This window comes from Calonectris borealis, chromosome 19 (genome assembly GCF_964195595.1).
Source record: "Calonectris borealis chromosome 19, bCalBor7.hap1.2, whole genome shotgun sequence".
Taxonomy (NCBI): Eukaryota; Metazoa; Chordata; class Aves; order Procellariiformes; family Procellariidae; genus Calonectris; species Calonectris borealis.
Window position 1 is genome coordinate 999,411 of NC_134330.1, and position 25,257 is coordinate 1,024,667.

The 25,257-nt window shown below is 36.6% G+C and overlaps 1 protein-coding gene across 3 annotated transcripts in view; it reads right to left on the minus strand.

The window, feature by feature from the left end:
* Positions 1 to 1,781: 1,781 nt before the first annotated feature.
* The window catches only part of PAFAH1B1 (platelet activating factor acetylhydrolase 1b regulatory subunit 1), a 38,538-nt gene continuing 15,062 nt past the window's right edge, over positions 1,782 to 25,257 (minus strand). For 2 of the 3 annotated variants that reach the window (XM_075168212.1, XM_075168213.1), the window contains exons 2-11: positions 20,328 to 20,539; positions 17,697 to 17,781; positions 14,297 to 14,371; positions 13,061 to 13,267; positions 10,918 to 11,086; positions 8,550 to 8,652; positions 7,457 to 7,685; positions 5,851 to 5,952; positions 5,039 to 5,195; positions 1,782 to 3,753 (exon numbers count right to left, since the gene is read on the minus strand). In XM_075168212.1, coding sequence (XP_075024313.1) covers positions 3,680 to 3,753; positions 5,039 to 5,195; positions 5,851 to 5,952; positions 7,457 to 7,685; positions 8,550 to 8,652; positions 10,918 to 11,086; positions 13,061 to 13,267; positions 14,297 to 14,371; positions 17,697 to 17,781; positions 20,328 to 20,359 — 1,233 coding nt within the window. In that variant the 5' untranslated portion in view covers positions 20,360 to 20,539 and the 3' untranslated portion in view covers positions 1,782 to 3,679. Of the gene's footprint in view, positions 3,754 to 5,038; positions 5,196 to 5,850; positions 5,953 to 7,456; positions 7,686 to 8,549; positions 8,653 to 10,917; positions 11,087 to 13,060; positions 13,268 to 14,296; positions 14,372 to 17,696; positions 17,782 to 20,327; positions 20,540 to 24,006; positions 24,112 to 25,257 lie in introns of all 3 variants that reach the window. The other variant, XM_075168214.1, reaches the window with a different exon arrangement.

The window sequence follows — 25,257 nt, forward strand, 5'->3', positions numbered from 1 at the left end:
AAGATTTTTTTAATATGCAGAAAACATGAATAAATTTTGTTTTACACAGTCTGAGAGCAACAAATCTTACTGTAAAACACAGAGCAGTATTATATACATTCCTTTACTGATTTTTTTTTTTTTTTTTAAATTGTGTCAATAGCTTCAGTTAACTCCTACAGTCTGGGAACTGTTTTCTCCAATTGCAACCTCTAACATCGTTCTTATGAAAAAATTCGACGTTTGCCTTCATGTCAATGTCAGGATCAACTTCTAAAACTTGAAGATTTTGCTAACTTATCTTCAGAATGAACTTGGGGAAGCCTGAGGGATAGGTAGGACGAGAAAGCAGCTACTTACATGACACAGTGGAAAGATAAAAAGGCCAGTTAAATCCAGTCGTGACTTGTAAATCCAACACAACCTTCCCCACTCCTAACATGTTTATCCCTACCATTTTATGCACATATTCCTGCTAGAAGATTCTTGGTATTGACTTTTTTAAATACACTGGACTTTATGTACAGCTGGACAGCAAATAACTCATTCTAAGTGCGTTTTTCCTTCACTCAACTCAGTATTTTTTTTCAATATTCAAATCATTAAAAGGATTATCAAGCCACCACTGTCTACAAAAACAAAGTATCATCTTTTTCTTTTAAATAGCTTTCACGCAAGTCAAAAGCTATTTAAGAGCGATATTATCAGGCAGTTCACATAAAAACAGGAGGAGGCAAACAGGAGAAGCAGGGTACTGACAGTATAAGTAGACTGGGCTTGGTGAGTCTATAGCCAAAGCTTTCAAAGTACTACAGTGCTCCACAGCCCTTGGACAACTTGCTAGCAACTAGATTTTTTTTTTCTTTTTAATTAGTGCCCCGGGCACATCATTGGTCACACCACACACAAAAGCAGGACGGTTTTTTTAATCTTCTAAAGTGCAAGATGCTATAGAACATCAACTTCCAGATTCTGTCTAAACCACAATAAATGTTGCACTTTTTAGAATGCATCTAAGACTTCCTGGGCACGTTACATTAGTGTGGCACTGGAATGTCTGTCTGGTTTTAAGCCAAAAAGTCTGTATTGTCTATTTGGTAACACGGTCTATACATAGTTATTTTTTAAGTGATGCCAATTTTAGTAAGGAAAGTGACAAAGCAGCAGTGAACCTCTTAAACCCTCCAATAAATTTATTTTGCAATCCAAACCAGTAACCTCATTATTGTACTTCTTATCACAGGAAAGGCACAGGATTAGCTGACAGAAAACACTGCAAACAGTGGAAAAAGTTCAACACAGTGTAGTATCACAGAGCGACACTGCAGGAAACCCTCGCAAACCCAACTCCTGTGTTGTGGCTTTCACTTTTTTGTCTAAACAGGGCTTTAACTTTTGATCCATTCAGGACCATCCCTGAGATTATTCACTGCTTATTAAAGGAGAAGGTTGCAAATTGCATTGCAGAAGTACTTAGCAGAGTGTTTCACACAAGCAATTAAATGCTGCTTACACGACTTTAGTTAGTTGCTTGTCCTCGTAAATAGTCGTATGCTAAAGGGAAAAAATGCAGTAGACAACTTCCACTTAATAGGTACCTTTAATTTCGCATTCATGTTTATGAATTATGTACATGAGTGTGGTTTACTTTATACTTAAATAGTTTATAGGTCCTATCAGGAATTAAACAGATGTACTACTTTACAGTTGCAGATGCACTGAGGAATTTTAAGATGCACTACTTGTGTATCTGGAATTCTCGAATAGGACAAAAAGCAGCAAATTTTTCCAGTCCAAGCAGCTAACGAACAAAAAAATACTTTATTTGTGCATGCCTAACTGCAGAAACACACACTGAAAATTACATAAACCACTGGATTTAAGAGATTAGCCTGAATCTTAAACTGGCTCCAAAAAACCCCCACATCAGAACTCCATTTCCTCCACCCCTTCCCAAAGGTAAGTCTACACCAGGAACCAATACCGAAATCCATCTCCTCCACGCAGGATGGATCCTTCTGTGGGTGACTGTAGGAAATTAACCACCATACCCCTCGCCATTTTAGTGTGTACACCCTCCAGCTGACCCTATGTTGGTCAAGGATTCTTATTTTTAAAAGGGACAGTTTTAAAAGCCATGTATTAAACAAAATGAATAAAATAAAGCACAAATTCACCTGTTAAAACATCAGACTGGTACTTCATTACATTGTAAATTTTAAAGTGGATTTTTAAAAAGACCTGGTTAGTTTGATAAGTATTGTAATTCTTAGTTATCTACAATGGAATTTGTCACAAAAATGCTGATTAAAATACTAATTTATAACATTTTCATTCACTTCAGATCAAAATATGTAACTTTAGGGATATGCAAATTAAAAATTGTATACACCAAACAACATAAATACTAATAACCCAGCTGGGCTAGTTTTGCTGATAGGACTTGGTTTTGTTTTTAAATGTTTACTCAATAGCATCATTCCCACAGATGGACTTTGTTTTGTTGATGGTGTTTTGTTTTTCTTGTAGAAGCCTGTATCAATCTGTATCTGCCATTATAATCTGATTCTCAAGGTATTTAGTGCTTTCTTTAAAGCATTTAAATACTGTATCCCAAGATATTTCTCAATACGCAAACCACAGTACATTCTTATTCAAGCCACATTGTCTTCTCAAGGTAAGTATAACCTCATTTTCAGAAGGGTTTCCAAGGAGGCACTAAAGAAACCAAGAAACCTTTGTATACCCAACCTCCTGCAAGTGAATAAGAGGGAAGTGTACTTCGATACTGTTGTGTAATAGGAATTGCACATCTCTAACAAACATTGAAAGCAAACAGCAAGTTGTACCATGGCAGTCATTTGGGAGATTAAGCTCTAGTGGAAATTAGATCACTAAATTCTAGTGGGATGGACAACTCCTCCTGGAAGTTCGTCTAGCATAAAAAAACCAAACAAACAAAAAAACCCATTTAAACTTAGTTTAACAGCACAGCTTAACCATTGAATGACCAAATAAAAAATAAATACATTTATCACATCAGCTGCTACTAAGATTTGTTGTCTTATTTCAGGTTTACAGTTAGTTATATAAATATACCAACCCTTGCGTGATAGGAGGCCAAAACAAGTGTATTCTGTTGATTTGGCAAATGTTTCATGACAAATATTCCAGAATTTAATTAATTTCCATTAATTACATATAAGGTTCAGAAGATTCTGAATTGCAGCCTTATTATCTAGTATTCTTAGAGAAGATTTATTAAGCACACTTAAGTGATGTTACATAGATACACATTTCTGAAAGAGCCCTACAAAACTTTTCCCAAATGAGGTCACCAATTCAGGCACCAACAGACAGCAGAAAGAAAAACAGGTATAATTATCCGACATAGAACGACACTGTCAACTATTCAGTTAAGTGCCCTATTTCAATTATCCAACTTCTGCCTTCTTAGGTCTGATGTGACCAATGCCAGCCCATGTTCTTAAACCTATGGTACTTCTAGACAACGTATGTAAATTTACAGTATACAATTTGGATTCACCATGCATGAATACTTTGTGTGTAACATTTAATAAGCTCAATCTACATCCAGAATAATTTACATGAAAGGACAATATTTATTTAAACAGAGCTCAATGGGTAACCATGGTATCTGAGTGCATCCAGAGGAAAAAGGGGTCAAATGTGAATTCAATCAACGGCACTCCCACACTTTTACTGTTTGATCTACACTTCCAGTAACCACATACGGTGCCGTCTTGTGGAAATCTGCGAGGAAAGAAAAGCTTATGTTAAGAACTAATCCAGAACTTTAGTATTTTCTGCTCTCACTGAATGTCATTACTTTTTCAAAAAAATGATACCAGCTCAAAGACTAAATTTCAAAGCTCATCATGTCTGTAGTTCTGAAGGCAAATTCTCTCATGCTATAATTTTGTAAGGTATGAAAATCTACTTTCAGTTCAGTTATAAAGGAGCTTTCACGGAAAAGAAATCCAGATAAAGTTGTAACAGAGAGGAGTCTAAAACATCTCAAACTGATAAAAGCCTTGAATACTACCAGAAGACACAACTTCATGTATTTATGTAAGATGTATTCAAGAATCAGAAGTCAAGAAACTTGACTTTTTCTTTTTGCTGTGAGCTAGTATTTAAAAAATGTAAAGTGAATGGTTTTTCAGGAGATCCCAAAATATTTCATATATACTAATCAATTTTGGACTGGATCAGCAGACAGTACTGGGAAGTTTAACCAAGAGGAATCAAAAAGCCTCATTCTGCAGAAAGGGTTCAGCAAAGCAACCTGTAAACTGAAGCTGCCTATTCCAAGGTTAGCCAACCACGCTAATGGTTTAATGTTCTTTTCTTTGCCCCTTTCTGATCAGCTGTCTTCAACAATTTAAGAGTGAAGTCAGAAGCCCTGCATTTTGATTAGACCTGCAAGTTTGATTAGGAAACCTTAGTAGCCAATTCCAGGTCCACCGCTAACTTAACTTACACAGCTTTACTGAAGAAGCTATAAATTGCCAGAGGAATACAGAGAAAAAACCAATAGAGAAGATTCCAGAGTAAAGCTAGCTTTGTTGAACAGGGAGGGTTTTGTTTGTTTTGGTTTTGCCAGGGCAGGGGGGAACTAACATCTACCAAGATCTGGTAGTATCAATGAGGAATGCCCAGGAATTCAAAGTATATTTTTTCTGACCATTTTGCTTCCCCCCACCTCTCCTTGCTTTTTTTTTTTTTTTCCCCTGGGCAAGCATTTCTAATACAGCACTCCCCAAATGCCTACACACTCAGTGGTGAAAGGTTCCAGAACACCCTGGCAGTTAACATCTTCATCCAGTGTGCAACACTGGCAACAGAAGTGGAAAAATCCAGCACACTCGAAATGCATATCTGTCCTTACTTCATTAAAATACACATAGCACAAAACTTGACTGGAATCCAAAACATGAACATCTAGCTTGGTGCTCAACTTCAGCTGGTGAAGATGTAGAAAAATCTGTCTCTCTGGCTCTGTACTTTGCAGTAAGCACTGTAGAACAATACATACCCAAAGAGGTAACAAAGTGTTCGTGCGCATTGAGGGTTTTCATGCATCGTTTGTTCTTGAAGTCCCAGACACGTAGAGTCTTGTCATCAGCACAGCTCAAAATAAATTTTCCCCCAGAATGGAACAGCACGCCACGTACCCAGTTATCATGGCCCACCTTGTGCATAAGGAGAAATCAGTGAGGAGGTGCACGTTTTAAGGATAAACATTCTACAATTTGTCCTACGGCAAACCGAGTGACTCCTTGCCCTGTTGCTGCAAGGATAGCACTTAGCTTTCTAAAACTTATTAGAACTCAAAAGTTTATCTTCAGTTTCTATTATTACATCTATATCAGCACTACCAACAATGTGAGTTCCTGTCCTTGAAGGCAAACAAACAGAAGTCCTCATGTGATCTGCACTGATTCTGCTCCCCACCCCCAGCACCAACATCCAGTCCAGCCTGAATACAGGCTGGAAAACAGCAGTCCATAGCCTGCGGGAAGACCAACACATTGAAAGAACACGACATTTCACAGAAGACAAAATTCAAATGATTGTCAGCATTTCTGTAGACAAACCAAGCTACTCATCACAAACTACACCACAGTACTCATGAATTTATACTATGTATTTTGAGATTCTTAGTATTTCTTAGCAACGACAAGATCTGAAACCATAGAAGCCATTAAAACTGTATACCTCCAGTGTTTGTCTTATTTCAATAACTCTGGCTTCTCTTGAAAACATAAACACGTAAGATAATTCATTCCATTAAAACTGGTTTTACATATGCAGCTATGATCACCAGAAAAACACCAATGAACTTACAAGTGTCATAAGGCACATGCCAGTGCTAATGTCCCACATCTTAATGGTCTTGTCTCTGGATCCAGACAGCAGAAAAGGCCCAGGCTTGCCACTCTTCTTAGTCTACAGAAAATGATGTTCTAAGTTATGGAATATATGGGGCAGGGGGGGAAAGACGAGGGAGGAAGCAGATCCCTTCTGAGTGCTATTTCTTAGTAGCAAAATTAGACCTTATGACAGCTTACAGCTAATAAACACACAACGCCAAAGCTAAGAGTCACAGGCATTTTGTTACTAATACTAGGAGAAATAAACAAAAACATGAAAGGAATTAAACAATTAGTTAAAAGAAATGGTTGTATGTCTTGCTGATGCACAAAGCCAAATAATACTTTGAATCCACACTTGCCTACTGCAAGACATCCTCTTTTAATAGTAGACACAGTTCAAGTAGAGTCAGATATCTCAGGACAAAAGAGCATGAAGTTCAGACATACCTTTGTGTTCTCATTCTTCATAAAAAGTAATGAAGCAAGTTTAAGAATCACTGAAAAGTTCCTACTCTGAACTTATTTATTTTTATAATCATGCAAAGTATGAAAGAAAGACTTAGTTCTCAGAACTTGAAATGTTTCAACTGTGAAGTTAACATTAACTCGCTGCTTGTTCAAAGCTAAGTACTGTAATGTGATGTACATAGTTGATCAGACCAGCAGAGGGCAGGGGAGACACCACTTCAGATAGTTACCACTGCAAGAGGAAGTGAACATTTGGAATTTAGTTTTAATAACTTTTAATTCAAAGATTATAAGGTTCTTTTAAGGATGCAAGTAAAATTTGACTGAAATAATCTGTAAAATCCATCACTACACAAGTCCCTGTCTTCAGTGTATCTACTTTTCCCCCTGGGTATTTGCGTCCTTTTTGAGGAAGAGGGCAAGGCAGAAATGCTTGGGGTTTTTTTAACTAGAAATTGGAGTTAATTTCTAGTTCATTTCTTCTACACTTTGTCATCCTTAAAGGGAAATTTTTGCTGACCTTCAGTAAGCCTTTCTTGAAGATTTAGTAATCGAACCAGAGAAGATTTATCTGTGATCACACAAATGGGGATTTATTTTTGTGGAAAAATGCTTTCTCATATTGCTAACTTTGTATACTAGGACACGGACTAGGTCGAAGCTTAATTCCAGTGCAATACACCCGAGGCAGCTTCATTTCTGCGTTCCTGACTCACTACTTCCCCCCACACCTTTCAATTGCTGGGCATCCTTATGATTTTCATGTTATGCCAGATAAGCTACCTTTCACATTTCTTTGCTGAAATATGTGAAAGTAGTCCCACTCTCAACCTTCTCAGAAATAGAGCATCTCTCCAAAGTTCACTTTCATTAGTGCAAAGGTAGGGTACTACTGTTAAAAAACACAAAACATGGATCCTGTGAAACCAAGATGGGGTATTAACAGTTCACCAAGTATACTCAGAAAAAAATACTCATACACCTGCTATATCTGCCCAGCACTTTGAGAAGAAAGCTTAGTTGTTCTAAATACTGTCCAGTAAGTTCTATATAAAGCATAGTCAAAAATCTTACTGTATGTGCTTATTTATTAGCATTGGAAACATTACCTCTGATCCTGTAGCTTCTGATATAGTGGAGTACGAGCTCTCGGGAGCCCAGGAAATGCATTCTACCACGTGCTCATGTTCTCGGAGCTCAGCTTTGCATTCCTTTGTCGCTACCACCCAAACACGCACTGTCTGGTCATTAGAACAACTGGCAATTAAGGTGCCATCCTGGTTAGGCCGCACCATGCGCACCCATTCTCTGTGACCTGTGAAAGTCTTCACACAGTAACTATTCAAAAAAGAGAAATACAGCATGACTCAATTAACATTGCAATAAAACCATTACACATGCCTTCGAAATTTAAGGACGCCTGACCTACTCTTAGAAGTTAAGATAAAATATTTTAGCATGCATGTGTCCATCCTGGATGATGATGTACAAGGCCATAAAACAGTTAATGGATAGGAAGTTGACATGAGAAAGAAGTGACAGCTAATAACTGACAAATCCTCGTTAAGGTAGAAAGCATGAAGCTTGGGGAAAAAATGAAGTTGACATGACAGCTTGCATTAAATAGGTATTTTAAGAACTAGTAGAGATTTACAGGTCATTCGATAGCCTTCACCTACAACTTTAGCAAATGGATGGATTAAAGAGACAACTGATGAATGAAGCAGTAAGACCAAAAAAAAACCAACCAACAACAAACAAAAAAACCCACAACAAAAAAAAAAAAACCAAAACAAAAAAAAACACAAACAACAATAAAAAAACAACAAACAAAAAAAACCAAGCAAAAAAACAAAAGCAGAGACATCCTGATCTGTGTCAAGAAAGGTAATAGATTTCTCCTCCCTCCTCTCATGCTCCCTTTAAACTTGCGGTTAACCACTGAATTTATATTCCTACCTGGTCCTGAGTTCTACCCTCATAGCTCCCAGAAAGATAAAGCCAGTTAGTTTTAATTAGTCACTACTAAAACCTAAAACCCTGTGCTTAATGATTTAAGGCAGAATCCTTAAGTGAATTACTCTAAAGGGCAAAATATCACACCTCAATTCAAGTAATGTTTGCTGACATTCAAGATTTATGTGGCCCATTTCCTATAAACAGTGGTTTATGGTTGTTTTGTTTAGCCAGAAATGCACTTACCCTGTTTGGACTTCCCACATTTTGATAGTTTTATCCCTTGAGGCAGAAACTATATGATCTCCATTGGGCATGATGGCTACTGAAGAAACATTATGATCATGACCTAAAAACAAAATCAAACCTTTATTAAGTGGTACTGTAATAGTTTTTACAGGGCACACAGGACTTGATATTCATTTACTTTGGGCAAGTAGCTACAGCAGTAGTGCATGTTTTATGGAATAATCTTTACATGTAAACTTGAGGTTTTATGAAATAATCATTTATATTTTTAGAAATCACACGGTCCAGACATTGAGCATCTTTCAAAATTGTTTCAAAAATTTCTTTAAGATGTTTTAAAACCAGACACTCACCATTGCAAGCAACACTTCCACAAGCTGGTAGTTTAGAAGACAGAGCTGCTACAGTGATTGTCTTTAAAATTATCAGTTAGATCTGATTACGGTATGCTGATGCACTATGCAGAAGATGTTTAAAAGGAGAACAGGTCTTCAGTGAGAGGCATGCCAAACTTCACTACAGAAGCTTAATGCTAAAAGACTGAATGTTTCCAGACATCTGATACTAGATTTTAATAAAATACTGTACTGCATTGATTCAAGAACCAAGTAAGAACCAACTGTATATACATGACAGCAACTTCTACTACTGTTGAGAGGAAGATGATCAATCAAGTCAGGAAAAAGCATCCGGATCATTTCCTTAACACAAACTCCTTATGACCTCGTGTATGTGGTTTCAGCTCTTGACATTACTCATCCCACAAGCAATGGGACATAACATATATAGGGAGATAACACACTCTGTAAAGACTATTCATTTCCAGTATTACAAAAAATTAGAACTTAAACTTCCCAAAGTGGCAAACATTAGAATTAACTGATTTGAAATTTTAGTATTATCCAGGACAAGTTGGGTAGGGTTTTTTGACAAGTCCAGTGTACAAGCTTGACTGTAACAGTTTGTATATAATTCATGTACTTGTCTTACATTAAGCCCTGCAATTGTCCCTACTTCAATTATCGGGATTAGAAAAGAATCTTCTGAGATCAGTAGTTTAGAGTATATATAATTTCTCAACAGATTAGAGGCATTAAACAGCCTCCTTTTATTCCATCTGGAGATCTGATGTTCTTTTTTCCAAAAAGTTATAGCGAGTAAGTTCACTAATAAGTTGCTTTTTTTCTTTTATTGGCAGCTACATTGCATCTTGCAAGCCATGTACCTACGATGTACAACTTCACAATTTTCATTTCCGTTTTTTCCACTAAGAACTCAGGGCCCCTGGTGAACTCCTACTAAAAAGCAATCACACCAGTGATCTGAGTATCTGAGGTGGCAGAGAATACTAGCTTCAGTGCAAGTATCGTACTTTATAACTCCTCACTGAAAAGATTATTTATTTCTTTTTACTTGAAATTGAGTTGAAGGGGTGTAACTGGCAACACACCTGAAGCTAGTTCACCCACATTCATATTACAACATCCCGTTCATAAAAATACACATATTGCATGTGTGTTTGTATTGAAATCTTTAAAGACAAAAAAAAAAATCCCTACTTTATTTTCTTGCTATCAGCCAGCTGCAACATCTGTTCTTCCTCTACAATAGTGTTCTGTGGTGTTTAAAGAACTGTATGCACAAAAGTCAACAGGTTCTATTTTCTTTGGTGTATGTGTGTGTGTGTCTGTTTAATTTTGTAAGTCTCAAACGTTCTCTATTCCTACTCACCACTTCTACAAGAAGATATTAAAAGCAAGACAAGCAGCAGTATAAAAACACTTTTACATCAAGACTGTAAAATAAATAGTTGCTATCAATATGAGAATCTTATAGTTGTGGTTGTTTCACTTTCCCATTTTTTCCTACAGCTTTTGAGCCTAATGCAAAGGGCATGTTCATTTGAAATCAGACAAACAAGAAAGCAGAAGACTGCAGAGTGTATACTGAACACCTTTCTCACTAATTGCTTCCTCCCTGAAGCAGTACATCAGGGAAATAGAGGTGTGAAGAAGGTAATTTTTTACCTATTTGAAGGCACAGTTTTATTGTCTAGTAAGCATTTAAGTTTTAGCGCCAAACCCCTCTAACTGCCATTTGATTTCAATATCATTATGGGATGCTTCCCACAGCATCATGCATAGCAGATCTGAGATGCTATTTCATTCCATAGACGCTAAACATATACCTTATTTACAGAACACTCAAAGCATCAAAATATCCCCCCTCTTTCTTTTGGACAATACTCTGGTTTATAACCCCTTTCCACATCAGCAGTTTTCCTGGATTAAAAAACAAAACAAAACAAAAAAAACCCCCAACACTCTTCACTTTACAGACTAAATCAATTCCTTTTATATCTTACCATGCATAGTTCTGATGCACTCAAAGCCCTGGAAATCCCATAGCTTAATGGTCATATCAGCAGAACAGGAGGCCAATAGTTTGCCAGTGTGGTCAAAGGAAATATCTTGCACAGAGTCTGTATGCCCCTTAAGGGTTCGTTCAAAGTCTCCTGTCTCATAATCCCACACCTGACAAGTGAACAGAAAATCCGTTAACAGCAATCTCTCACTCTTCGTATTCTCCAGCCTTACATTTGCACTCTGCAGGTCAATCTGGCACCTTATTCAATAATGAATTGTGCAAGAGACAAAGTAAGACAGCCCTAAAAAGCATAACAGCATAAAAAAAGCATTATTTTTATATGATTTTGTTATTTATAAATTAACTGAATTCATGCATCTTGAAAACTGTTTTTCAGCTAACTTAAAGCATTATAAACACAGCAGGAAAATAAGTTCCATTGTATCTAAAAGTCTTAACACTCAATATCGTTAAAAATAAAGAAGATCAATTTAGAAAACGTTGGACAGAACAAATCCACTTTGTACAGATTGTTTTCCTCCATCCCTTTCTATGCTAGTTCCCCAACTCCAGCAATACAGCCCATTTTCAGTTGGTAGGGAAAGCATCATCTTCAACAATGCCCCCCACCCTTTCCCAAGCTTTACTGTGGCTCCAGAATTTACTTGCTGCTTCAGAACCAAATAGCAAATATTCTGCATACTAAAGAGCAATATTCAGAAAGCATTGGTTTAGGGATGGTAATCCAAAACACTCGGAAGAGTTTGATATGCACACATTTGTAGATTACAGAATTTGTCAGAGATTAAATAAACGTTTGCAGTTAATAACTGCAAGATAGCATGAAGTCCCCATTCTCACCTCCTAATTAAGTCAGTCTTCTATCATCTAACCACAAACAAAAGCCTTTGAAACAAAACAAGCTCCTGCAGATTTTATTGTGTCTCTCTCAAGCACAAAATTAGACATTTCATTTTAAATTATACCCTAAACAAAAAAAAACACCCACTCAACAACAAAAAGAATCTATCATCCCAACAGACTGCCATCATTGGGAATGCAACAGTCAGAAATTAAGCTATACAGCTTGACTTTTAAGAATAATGAAATTCATCCAGTGTATCCGTAAGAGGGAGCAAAACCAGAGCTAATTAGGTTCCTCTATAACATCTAACAAACACAGAGCTGTCACTGTTTCAGCTGGCCCTGCCTGCTTGAAGAAAAAAACACCGGTCCTCTATTTTCAAGTCTGCTGCAGAAACAAGAATAGGTTAAAGCTTTTCATGAACTAGATATGGCTGTTCTAGCATATTTTATTTTAATCTTCTCCAACAGGTAGCCACTATTAGAACAACTTGCATTTTTAAGCACGTTGCTTAATACGCCACTCAACTTTTTCAGAACAGCACTTTTCCAAATAGTTTTCAAACCAGCATACAAGAGAACAATGAGGAGTATGCTTTATCGGGATAATTCCCTTAAATTGTGACATTCAAACAACAAAATGCAAAATCATGTCTTTATTGGATGCTAAAATGAGAAACTACTTGTCTACTACAACATATCTCTTCATGCCACTGTACACTGCAATAAAGGCCTATGAAGACCATTTAAAGTTACTGAGTGTCACGGGGACTTCATGGGACTTACATGTCCCATTTAGAATAAATGGGAAGAACTAATTTTCGGTTAAGAATACAGATACATAACCACTTTAACTCAGCTTTAAAAATAATCACTTCAGATGACTTGAGGCAGCTGTCTTCCTCCCTCTCATCACATCACTACTCAATACACTATGCCACTCCTCCTCTACTGAGCAGTCAAAATGCATTCTTCCCCCACCGATACCTTTAACTGTTTCTCCAGTCTCTAAATCCACATTTGCTTAATTATTTTTTCCTCAAGTCAAAGGGTAGTAAAATACTCTTGAAGATATTAATTGGACCAGCATAAAACTAAAATATGTAGATTACACAGGACGTCATACTCAAAAGAACTGTCCCTACTGAAGCTAAAGCAAAATCTGAAACAAAATATAATCTTCCATCAGTACAACACACATCCAGCTTGAAGTACTGATGTTACATATTACACATCTTCTGACTTGCTTAGTTTAATTTTCTGTAGCAAACACATACCTTTATCGTGGCATCCTCTGAAGCAGAGACCATAACACTGAAAACTGGATGGAAAATTACTCGAGTGACAGGACTCCTATGTCCACTCAACGCATACTTCTCTGGAGGACGAGGAATCCACTCTTTAGGGTCTCGTTTCTGACCAAGAGGTCCACCTGATGTAAATTCTTCCTTAGCTTCATTCAGCTTCGACTCTAATTCCATTACCTAAGTTTATGAATTTTAAAGAGACCACTCATTTCTAGTTTTATACCAAGATTCACCTTCACTCATTAATAATCCAAATACCAACTGGCTCCCAAACTCACAGTAAAGCAAAGATTGCATGGATCCAAACTGATTACCAACATTCAATAGTGTTAGTATTTCTAAAAATCAAATCTAAATTAATCATTTATCGTTTATTCTTTAATAATTTAATCAAAAATCATTTATCCTTCTCCAGCTTCCCAAATACTTTGACAGGAAAAAAAAAGTTCTACAAAATCATGTTCACTCAAATACAGTACAAACATGTTTGAGCTACTATTTTGACAAACTACTGAAGGAGGTTGTGTTAACAAAAAAGAATGCTACTACTGCAATAATTTTCTGCATCCCTGAAATGGCATGCATGTTAACCAACAGCAGAGAAACTGAAGGTGTAATAAAACCCTAAATATATTAACCTTTACAATAGACAGGTCTTTATTGTTAGCACACTGTGATTTGTTTTTTTTAAAAGCTTTCAATACACTCTAGATCCACTGAAGCATTACTAAGAAGAGTTTTGTACTGTCCACTTGCAGTAGAATCACTTGCTCTAATGCACTGGAGTTAATGGTTTCTTCCCTTTAACGTAATGGCCAACTGGCAGCACAGGTTTTTACCTTCTTTCTAAACCAATTAAGCCTTCTGGAGACAGCTATTCAATCTTTCCACTCACAAACTGCCTTAAGGCACCTCTTTCATTTCCAGCTTCAGAAATTGCACATGCAATCCATAAACTGAAGTCAAGAAATGTTTATAAAGAAAGCAAGAGGATGTCTCCGCTAGCACCGAGGCAGACAAAATGTTTTCTACCACATGGGTTTAGCTATTTTCCCTACTCAAGTCCTCAAAATTCATTTTTGAGGCATCATTTTCTAAACCTTGCAGTTGTCTGACAAGGAAAATCCATAACATTCTGTTCAGTGATGAATGTTTGATTTCAGTCATAACTTTTTATACAAGTAAATCCATCAGATCTCTACTTACCTTCTTTTGTAATCTTATAACAGATGTCCATTTTTTTTCCAGAAGTCCAGCATACTTCTTATCTAACTCTTCATTCTGAGGAGAAGCATTTAAATAAATTAATAAATTCTAGTTCTAAAACCTGTAGAAGTGTTTCTTCAAAGGCAACATAAACAGCTCATTTTAATACAATCTCTTGACCACAGAAAGAGGAATTCAAGCAAAAGACTATAATCAGTTTTACTAGTTAAACAGAACAACCACGCTTTAAATTTTAATAGCTACAATTTACATACATAGAAAAGAGGAAAACATTTTAAAATCTAATTTTTAATTAAAAATACTGCAGCAGTAGAGATTAATGATGCCAGATTCTGCAAATAAAATCCTAAAAATAGGGCTAAACTGTAACCTGTGCTGTTTTCTGTCTTCATTACTTGAAAGCTTTTTAAGTGCTCTGCATCTGAGAATGTTGTGTCGTATTTTGTTACGGGATTTCCCCCATCCCTCTGCCCAGCTAACTCTTATAAAAAAGAACAGCAGACAGCACGCATTGACTGCAAGGACCAAGATATATAGAACTGGTAATTAGTTTCTCAAAGATAGCCTTTTTCATATCCACCAGCTAGAGCATTAGGAACTAATGAACTCCTACCTTCAGAGTTAAGACGGTGCTAGCGCTATTACTTGTTAGCACAAGGCATTTTTTCTCTCATGGAAGCACACACTGTTTGAAAGTGGCAGCCAGCTATCGGAGTAGGATTACATATACTCCATCTCACTTGAAAACCAGTCAGCCCAAACTAACCGATTTTTTAAAAAAAAAAAAACCTTGATTATAGTTAACCTCAAATTACCACCATAATATTGCATTATTTTGTGCTACCTTCTCAAAGACAAGCTTTAAGTACACTCTCCCTGCATCTTTACTTCAGTAACTGAAGCAGAAAGACTACTACACATGCTCTACTGAACACCACCTCAGCTACTGGACAAATCAACACTGATTTTGCAACTCTAACGAAACTTTAACGAAGAATAATTTTTTTCGACTAAATATTTTTCTCCTTTGGGCTCTAAGGAATAACTGAGGAGTAACAATGAACTGCTGATGTTATTGTAAAAGCCAGAGGATTACTCTTCTTTTTTTTTTATCTCCCACCTATTAACACAAGAAAGAGGAAGAAAAGCAACACAGAAAAACATCAGAGGCACAGAAGAGTAATTAAATGTTGCACACTTTCTTTCCATGTACAAAATTACAATCTCATACTAGAATAATTCTAAATTATACAGAGAATAACAAAGGCATGGGGAAAATAGCAATGCCATAGCTTCCTTCATAAAAGCTCTGAGGACTGGCTACCTCGGTCAGAGACCAGGTATTAACCTACTACTGCAGGAGCATTTGTAAAAGCTGGAGTTATCTGCAGGAATAATCAATACAAAAAATGAAATCCCTCTTTGTAGAACTACACTTGAATACTTCCAATTTACGGAAATAATTTCTGCCTTTAACTTTTTTTTCCTCATTTTAGTATAGCCCAAATCAATTCAGATTTTCTTGCAAGAAAGTCATGTGAAACTTTTAGCAACTGCATTTTCTATTTCCCTCAGGACTATCTAGCCTATTTAGATCGCCTCTTTAACCTTTGGGAAGAGAAGACTTAATTAGGTTGATAGATAAGGCAGATAAGGGAATGGTATTAGGATTTTCAATTATAAGTATGGTATTCCAATTTGTCATTTCTACTTATTTATTAGATACTGGAAGCAGATTGGAGAAATAAAGTCAAACTTCAACCAAGCATTTTGGAAAAAGAACAATGCAAGATTCATAACAGAGAAAAGGCAAGGATTTATCAAAAGTTAGCACATAGAAGTTTACTACTCAATCCAAGTGTCTCCAGAGAAACTTAAACCCAGATGAAATGCACACCTACTATGCTAATAAGTGGACGGTTTAAAAATGATAACCAAGAATCATCTGTTAGAAAGGTAAATCAACAGAATTAAGTCGCAAGAAGTGACTGGTCTAAGCCACTAGCATCTGTACAGTCTAACAAAACAGACTTGCTTACCAGAGCTGATCAACTTATATTAACCATTTAGGCTTGCCTGCCTACTATACAGTTAACCAACTGGTATGCAACAGTTTCAGGCAATGATTTAACTACTGACCCAATTTCAATCACAAAACAGACTTCCACCATTTGCTCTGTATGACAAAGGAGAGGACAAAAGCAATCCTGTTTTGTCTTCCTGTTTCTTAAACATTATCATGTGAAGCCAGCCTCCAAAGCTGCATGGTCTTACACCATTTCAAATCTGGTTACAAGACAACAGTCTTCAGTTTTCTAATTTTGTATTGCAGAAAGCTTATGCTTTTATGCAGAATTCCATGACAAGAATAAGCACAGTTAAGGAAATGAGTTACGGGGGGGGGGGGGGGACAACAGCAGGAAACAGAAATTATATGTGTTAAAATTAAACACATTTTTCTGAATATTAAGCACAGAATAGTTCAGATTGGAAAGGACCTCTTGAGATCACTAAGTCCTAACTCCCTGCTCAAAGCAAGGTCAGATGGAACAGACTGCCCAGGACTGTGTTCAGTGAGGTTTTGAGTATCTCTAGGATCAGAGATGCCACAACCTCTCTGGGCAACCTATTCCAGTGTTCCAGCACGCTCACAGTAAAAAAAAAAAAAAAAAAATTTTATGTTAAGTTCAGATGGAATTTCCTGTGTTCCAATTTCTGCCCACTGGCTCTTGTCCTGTCACTAGCAGCACTAAGACTCTAGCTCTGTCATCTTCACACCCTCCCATCAGATATTTATAAACAACGATTAAGATCCCACTACGCCTCCTCTTCTCCAGGCTAAACAGTGCCAGCTCTCCCAGCCTCTCCCCATATGAGAGATGCTCTAGTCCTATATGGCGTTGCTGGAGCAAGTCCAATGAAGGGCCATATCTTTTTTTTTTTTTTTCATAATACCATCTTCTATCACCTTTCTTATACATTAACATTGCCTTTTGTTAGCTTTGTTTTCTAGCACCTTTCATCTTGAAGTATCTAGGCCCTCTCAGGACTTGGATCCCTAAAAGGTCATTACAGGAAAAACTCAGCATTATATAGATGAGTGGTAGCTAGACAGAAAAAAAAAAAAGATTAAAAATATGCCTAAGTCATTAGTTGAAGATAAAGGTAAGAGTTTTGCTCAGAAATTGGCAAGTCATCCAATGATTATTTTTTAATTTTATGGCAAGGCAATAAACTGTTTGAGTTCATCACCTCCAGTTCTGAAACTGCATGACCTAATAGGTAGATAATAGATATACATGTTCAGAATGGATGCAAATGCCATAAAAATATAAACTCTTTACTTAAAATATAGATGAAGAATCTTGTTTGAACTCACCACATCTAACTCAGCTTCCTTTTTAAAAACCGAATATGCCTCTTCATAGCCATTAGAACGAAGGTAATCTGCTATTGCTCGATTTCTAAAAAACAAAAAACAGTATCTTCAGCCACAATTCTGAATAACAGAGTAGAAGAATTGGTTCAGACTTTTTTATTTTTAAAAAAAGCGTGATCAGCATCTAAGTCTTCAATGCAGTAAAACACCTAGGATTATTAGGTTTGTTAAAAGCCCAAGCAAATTTTGTAAATACATTTGGCAAACAGATTTTGCTTCAAGATGTCAATAGCAGGATACACTTTTTATTTTAGGTTTTGTGAAGAGGTTTTTCTTTTTTTCTTTTAAGTTATCAAACATTGGAGTAGCACAAATATACTTATCAATCTGTATCATACATGAAACCCATAGCAGATATAAAAGCGACAACCACATCTACATATTAAAGTTGTGGCTTTATCTTTGAAGGAAAACTATTTTGGGTAGAACAGCTTAGGGTACAAAATTTTATTTTAGTTAAACTTGAATAAAATGCTCAGTTTAAAAGAACCAGTCTTAGCTTTGTTTTTCAGAATGATACAGTAACTTTTAGTTAGATTACAGGAAGGGATGCTGCCTGTACAGTGCTTCAAATTTTACATTATTCTTCAAAATATTCTGCACTTCGACTCAAGACAATTACCAAATTAATCTGTCTTGAAACTCTCTCTCAAGATAGCATGCATTTGTTTTGGACCTACTCATAAAGTTTCAGTATTATTCTAAGACTTCAACAAGCAGTCAGTACCTTTTGTTTAAGACAACAAGACTAAGGAAACCCTGCATTTTCAAAATTTACTTCAAATGGATAAATATTTTCAAGTTACACAACAAAGAAAGTTTGCTTAAGAGAAGTAAGCTCAATGTTCTGAACAGACTTAAAGGTAAAATTACTTTCCATTACTTTATCAGCCTCCAGAAGGAGGCCTAGTTTTGTTTTCTTACTATCACTTACTTTCTTGGGAAGGGGTATGTCTGTGTATACATACATATATGGGGAGGGAAGTCATACACATACTAAAATATTTAAGTAAGTTGATACACAAATGCTTTTTAAAAACAAAAATCAGAAGGTCATCTACAGAAGGCATTCAAGAGAAAATTAATACCCTTGGGTAGCTGAAGAAAGAAGCAATAATGACTTTTTGTTCTGAAAAGAATTTGGTTTTCACATGAAAATTCTTCCTGTGGCTTTCATCATGTTATTCTTTCCTACCTTTTACATGTATTAATCTCTCCTCAGACATTCAACTCTAAATACAACTCTGCATTCAAGCAGGAACTTCAGATTTCTCCCCATAAACAACATATGCTAAAACAAAGTATTGCCTCCTCATCAGACCTCAAGTAAATCCTAAGTCTCTGGTCATCTCCCATCTCCATTCATAACAGTTCATTACTTCCATGTCCCCATTAACGCATGTACTCTTTGAAGTTTTTGCCAGAAAAAAACTTCAGAGAATTGCTAAAAAAAAAAAAAAAAAGAAAAAAAAATTGTAATCCTGAATGTGTTTAAACCCCCGAGCTTCTCCAAATCTAATGAACAGTTGTAAAAATCAAAATTTGAAGATAGCTTCTACTCTACTTTAAGTAGAACAACTGTATTTAAGTATATGAAAAGAAAAAGTAAAATGCATACTATATTTAATATAAAGGGGATTGAATCATTACTGGAAAAGTGAAGAAGCTGTATTAAAAACAAACAAAAAAAAACAAACAAAAAAACAAACCAGAGAGCTTACCATGGACAAGAGAGATGCCAACTATCATTTACTTGGTCCATACTTTTAAAAAGAATAAAAAAACCAAAACCAGACCACAAACTCTATGTAAGTTTATGAAACTAGGTATCACGCGAGGCACTGCCATCCTGATGGCTACCGAACACTCACTCTATCATGATTTATCACAGAAGAGAAAGCAAACTAAGACATGGAACTTGACGGCCTATTCCTAGCCTTAAAATCTGGAAAGAATTCCGTATCTTACACTGAATTAAGGTGGGGGGTTTTGGTGTGGTTTTTTTTTTTTTTTGTGGGGTGGGTTTTTTATTTTTTTGTTTGGTTTTTTGGTTGCCTTTTTTTTTTCTTTAGACAGACCCTTCATTTTAAATACAATTTAAGGAGTCAAAGAAAGATGTAGCACAATGTAGCACATTCGGATCAGATCCTTATCTACATTCAGGAGTAAAATAACAAAAAAGTGTCCGAATTTACTCAAGATAAAAGTAGAATTCACAAATCAGTTTGGAGCATATATTGCAGTGTGCTTGCGGCTTACTGTAACTCTTCAATAACTTTGTGACTGAAGTCACAAAACAAAACAAAATAGAGGATAATAAATTTTAGCAAATTTAGGAATCAATTTTTTATGCCATTAATAACTTTGAAATTATATTTTCACCATTTCACAATTCTATTATCAAATACCAGTGGTTGTATCAAAAATAAGAGTACAGAGATCTAAAGCATAATACATGGTACTTCATCGGCATTTCAGCAGAGCCACTCTGTAAAATCTATTTGGACACAAAAGTTAATATTTAAAGTTTAATAAAAATGCAACACAAACTTAAAAATACCCATTCCTTACAGTTCATCTCGTTGCCTTTGTGACAGCACCATTGTGGCTGCGATGTCAGATTAACGTGATTCAGCAGTGGCTGCCTCCTCAAGATCGGAAGTCTTAGGAACCCTGGATCCACAATTCAGTCTGCCACTGAGTGGCTTAAATCAAAAATATTTTTCCAGACGTGAAATCCAATAGAAAGTCCGGAGGCATTCAACACAGAAGATTCAATCCATCTAGAAGGTAGAGAAAGAGACACCATTAATTTTCTTTAAATAAGCGTTCAGCCACTCTGGACTGACATGAAGATTTCTATACTCAGACTGCAACACCACTCTGGACAGAACAAGCTGACTAAAATTGCAAATGAAATTTTATTTTGCTTGTCTGGATTATGCCCTTATAGCACATGGACTGAGAAGCCTGGAGAGACTTGTACACTTTCTTTATTCCCCGTTCTCCCACCATTATTGCTTCAAGAAACAGGGAGCTGAGGGAGACATCTTGAGTCACAGCCCAGTTCTAGTTTGTAGGCAACTCCATCATATGTTCTTGTGATGAAAAGGACTTAGGCCTACTGTAAACAGCCTACTGTTTGCTCTCACTACTCCTATCAAAAAGCTATGCGCCAAAATCCTCATCCTTATGCTAGAGTTTTTTATCTTCTGTAGATTTCTCTCTTCATCAAACTAAACCCAGCAAGGTTCATTCAGTTAATTTTCAACACACACTAGAGATCAGCTAACACTCTCCTTCCCATATCTTTCAAGCTTTGGGGGAGAATTTAAGGAAAGAAGAGAACATTCCAGAAAAGGACTATGGAAGACGCTATGGCACACTTCGGGCCACAACCCACTTCGGGCATTAAGGCACACTCAGTTTATCACTGTAGCTCACTCATGGCATTATACTAGGCAGTCCTCTAGGATTTACCCAGACAGCATCTTTAAAGATCCCAGCTATAATTCAGCTCGTGAACTTTACAGGCAGATTATTACACATATGACAATGCAAGCTAATTCAGAATATAGGTGAAATTTGACATATTCAAGATAGTGTTCAATTCAGCCAGAATTGTGCCTTTCACAAATTACTTCCCTGCTCCCCCCATTTAATATCTTCTTATGCCGTAACATGAACTTCAGTGTTCTTAGCATACAATCTACTTCAACTGGACAGTTTTAATCTTAGTCAAGGTGACATCACCAAAATCATTTTAGCAGCATTGCCTTTAGACTTCTGCACTGCAGGTACTGTTTTGTAAGCAATATGATTATGAAAAATGCTGAAGTTAGCATTTCTTGCATACCTGACAAGAGTCTGTATATAACACATGACTTACTCAAGCGTTAAGCAAGTTTGAACAACCAGCTTTTAGCAACGAGATAAACTGAACACAACAATACCCAAAGACTGAGGAAATAGTAGCTGGGTTTGTAAAGTTTCTACCAACTACTTCAGGAAACGTGTTCCCACTGCCTCTCCCCTACTGTTTCTCCACTAGACATACAGGTACACAAGGTTCACTATAAAAGTTGGGTAACAATTTTGGTAAGGAGCTTGCTTTAAACCAAAGCCTTTCTTATATGGAAAAAATTAAAGAAAATACTAAGCTCGTATCATTAATGTCTACTTATCCATCACAGGGGATCAGCAGCTTGTTTCTAAACCTATCTAGGCTCTGCTGTCTGCTTCAAAATAAGCTTAAGCTTCAAGTTGCTTGTATTTCACTCTGCTGGTGGATTTTCCACATCAAATGCTATACACCATAATACTGCACTGCAAGCCGTTTAGGACAGAAGCACTCTAAACAGGCAAGACATTATTTAAGTAGTTTGACCTCTTCCCTAATAGCTGTTTCAGAAACAGAACAGAAAATTCAGCTGCAAACTGATAGCACAGGCTGCATCCTTTCAGAGAACAGATGCAAACATTTCACTTATTCTTGTCCCCTACCTCGCCTTCTGACAGGTAAAGAGACAACTGGTTTTCAATAAATGCATCTTGTTCACTACACAGTAGGAGTATTGCATACAAATTAATGGAAATTCAGTTAATATAAAAAAAATGATCTATTGAAATGATCAGAAGAAGTGCCCTCTAGAGGGCAATGCTGCTATAAATTTAAGTACTGAAAAAGAGGCTTATAATGGCTGGATCTCTGCACTTCAGTATGAACATAGCAACGCTTTCAGTAGCGATAAACATTGTGGAGAACAAAATAAGGCACTTCTTTACACACAGAAGCACTGTTCAAAGCACTGAATAGCAGAACACAAAGATATAAACTTCCAAAATCTGCTTGTAGTACTACCATGGTAAAAATCACGGTATTAAAACCAGAAGGTGGCTTTTGTATTATGAACTACCACTAAGCAGTGAATGCCTTCTAAATCCAGCATTGGTGCAATAACTTCAATAAAAAGCATACTCCAATATTTTGTCAGTTTTGTCATTGCATCTAGGAGATGCAACTATAGCACTTGTCTAAAAATAACAGCAACTGTGTTTATAAGGCAATCCTTGACACGTCATCTAGTTAGAAAGGCATTTTTTCCCCCTCAAATGTAAAGTAACCCCAAACTTATTCTCCTGTATCCCCAACACTTAGCAACATCTGGCCTGTTCCATCACTCTAACTCTGAACTGTTATTCAGAAACCGATCTTAGTACTAGATAAATTTCAACAGCTACAGGGCAAAGCAGCTATTTCTGCTATTGGCAAATTACAGCTGATCCACAGTAAGTTACCAATCAACTGATCTACAATATCTCGCTTCTCTGAAAAGTGTCTGTTCCAAGCACCCTTCTCAGTATTCCTGACTTTTTAACTATAAAGGCATCTGAATATAAGGCAAAGTACTTTTAGGGCAGCTTCCTTCATATACACCCTTTAACAAAAGACAAAACAAAAAGAACGAAAACAAACAAACTGAAAAAAAAAAGACAAAAACCCACAAACAAACAAACCCACCCAAGCAAAAATGTCCAAAAGCAAAAAGCCAAAAAGGACCCAACTTTAATTATACTTGTGTGCCACTTTTAGAAACAACAGAGAATGGATGAATATCGTCCAAGTGCATTGCCTTTTGTTTATCTAGAGAAGGCTTTGTGACATACAAAACTCAGTGGAGCAAGACTAACCAGTCCTCCTCCATTGCCTATCAAGGTTTATAGTCACCACTGCATTACACACACATCCGCAAACAACCTCAGTAATGAGAGGAAGCAAGTGTTCGAAGAGAACCATTGGGAAACAAAAACCCACAAAAAATCAACACCTGTTCATTATATCTTGCCTGAAATCAGTCATTTTTAATATCAGCAGCTTAGTGTGAATAAGGTGGTGCCAAGACAGAGGTAGATCTTTTTTGAAAGAAAAGATAGCTTTGTATGAAAATTTTAATTTATTCTGTGTAAAGTACAGAAAAAAAAGACTGAACCTAAATAGAGCCATCCATGGAGTAACAGCTACTAATTACATGTAAAACAGGATGTGCCTATTATTAACAGCCCCACTTACACTGCAGAAAGTTTTAGTTTCTAACTTAAGACCTATTTGATTCCATATCAATAGTCTGCATATATGAAAGCGCTGAGTGGCAAACCTCTGCATATGTACAATCTTGCAAAAAAAGTGGGCTACAAGTGTTTTCAGCAAGATCAGTTGTCTTTATAGGCATTTTAAAATTGGGAGCTAGACCTGGCTGAACGCTTAACACTGGAACAGGTATGACACATCCAATGTTTGCCTCTTACTCCTCCTCGCAGTACAGTATCTGCTCCATTTTCTAGAATGTACAGGTACCTAGTGAAGAAGGAGAGAAGAAACACAGACATCACCCACTGCAGTTTAGGTAGGTTACTTCTTTATGAAACAACCCAAACCACTCGAAAACTCTATGTAACATCCTCCTCAGCTCCATTAACAGTAGCATATCCTCAACAGACAACTCCACCTCATCTCAACTGCTAACTTTTCCACTTAGCTAAAGATCAGCTTTTATACTTAGGACTGGTAGAAATGTCTGAGCAATAAGGATAAAAGAGCTAATTCAATCCTTAAATGCTATAGGACTGGAGTGGCATACTAAAGCATAATCTTTTAAAAATAAAAAAATAAAGATAGACAAGAATCATCACAGGCCAGAATTTTTTTCCCTACAAGTGCTTCTAAAACATACAGAACTATTGATAAAGAGCAACAAATTGGGCAGAAAAACCTGAAAAGCAGAAGAATCCTTCCTTGAAAGGGAAGGTGGAAACAGCACAGTATAGGTTCTTCAGACTTTCTCAAAAAAAAAAAAAAAAGAAAAGAAAAAAGTAGTGGAAGACGCTCTGTCTCTTCATATTTAAGAACCACCTCCCGTCTTCCTAAACCGGGATTTAGAGATTCCTTAGCTTCACCACATACAGCCTTTTGCTGGAGCCAGCTGCACTCACCACAAGACTCACCCATACTACGCTGAGGACTTTACTCCTACTGAAATTGCTTTGAGGCTCAGAGATCCTGCCTGACATGCATTTAAAGATGGTCCCACCCTGATGGTGACTAAATACATACCTTTTGCAACTGGCTGGTGTCAAGGCACCCAGCTGAGTCTAACTTCACACTTGAAGTGGACATCATAGATCTGATATTGTATAGGAACCACCCTCTTCCTGAGGGTGACTAAGACATCCTAACAATTCAAAAGACGGTTTCTTCTTCCTGACTTTAAACATAGGTCCTTATACCAATGTATATCAGTGTGGTTCAAGTGTTTCCTAGATTACTGGAAAACTTCGCAATAACTTAACAAGACAGCTAACCATTCATAAGATGCACGATTAGAAAAATGAAACAGGCTCAGCTGTACTTGTTAGGTCTTTGAGACAGCTGTATAGTAGGTATTCAAAGCACAATAGCTAAACAGATACAGTCAAAGCAATGAGGTAGGGAAAAAAAAAGTCA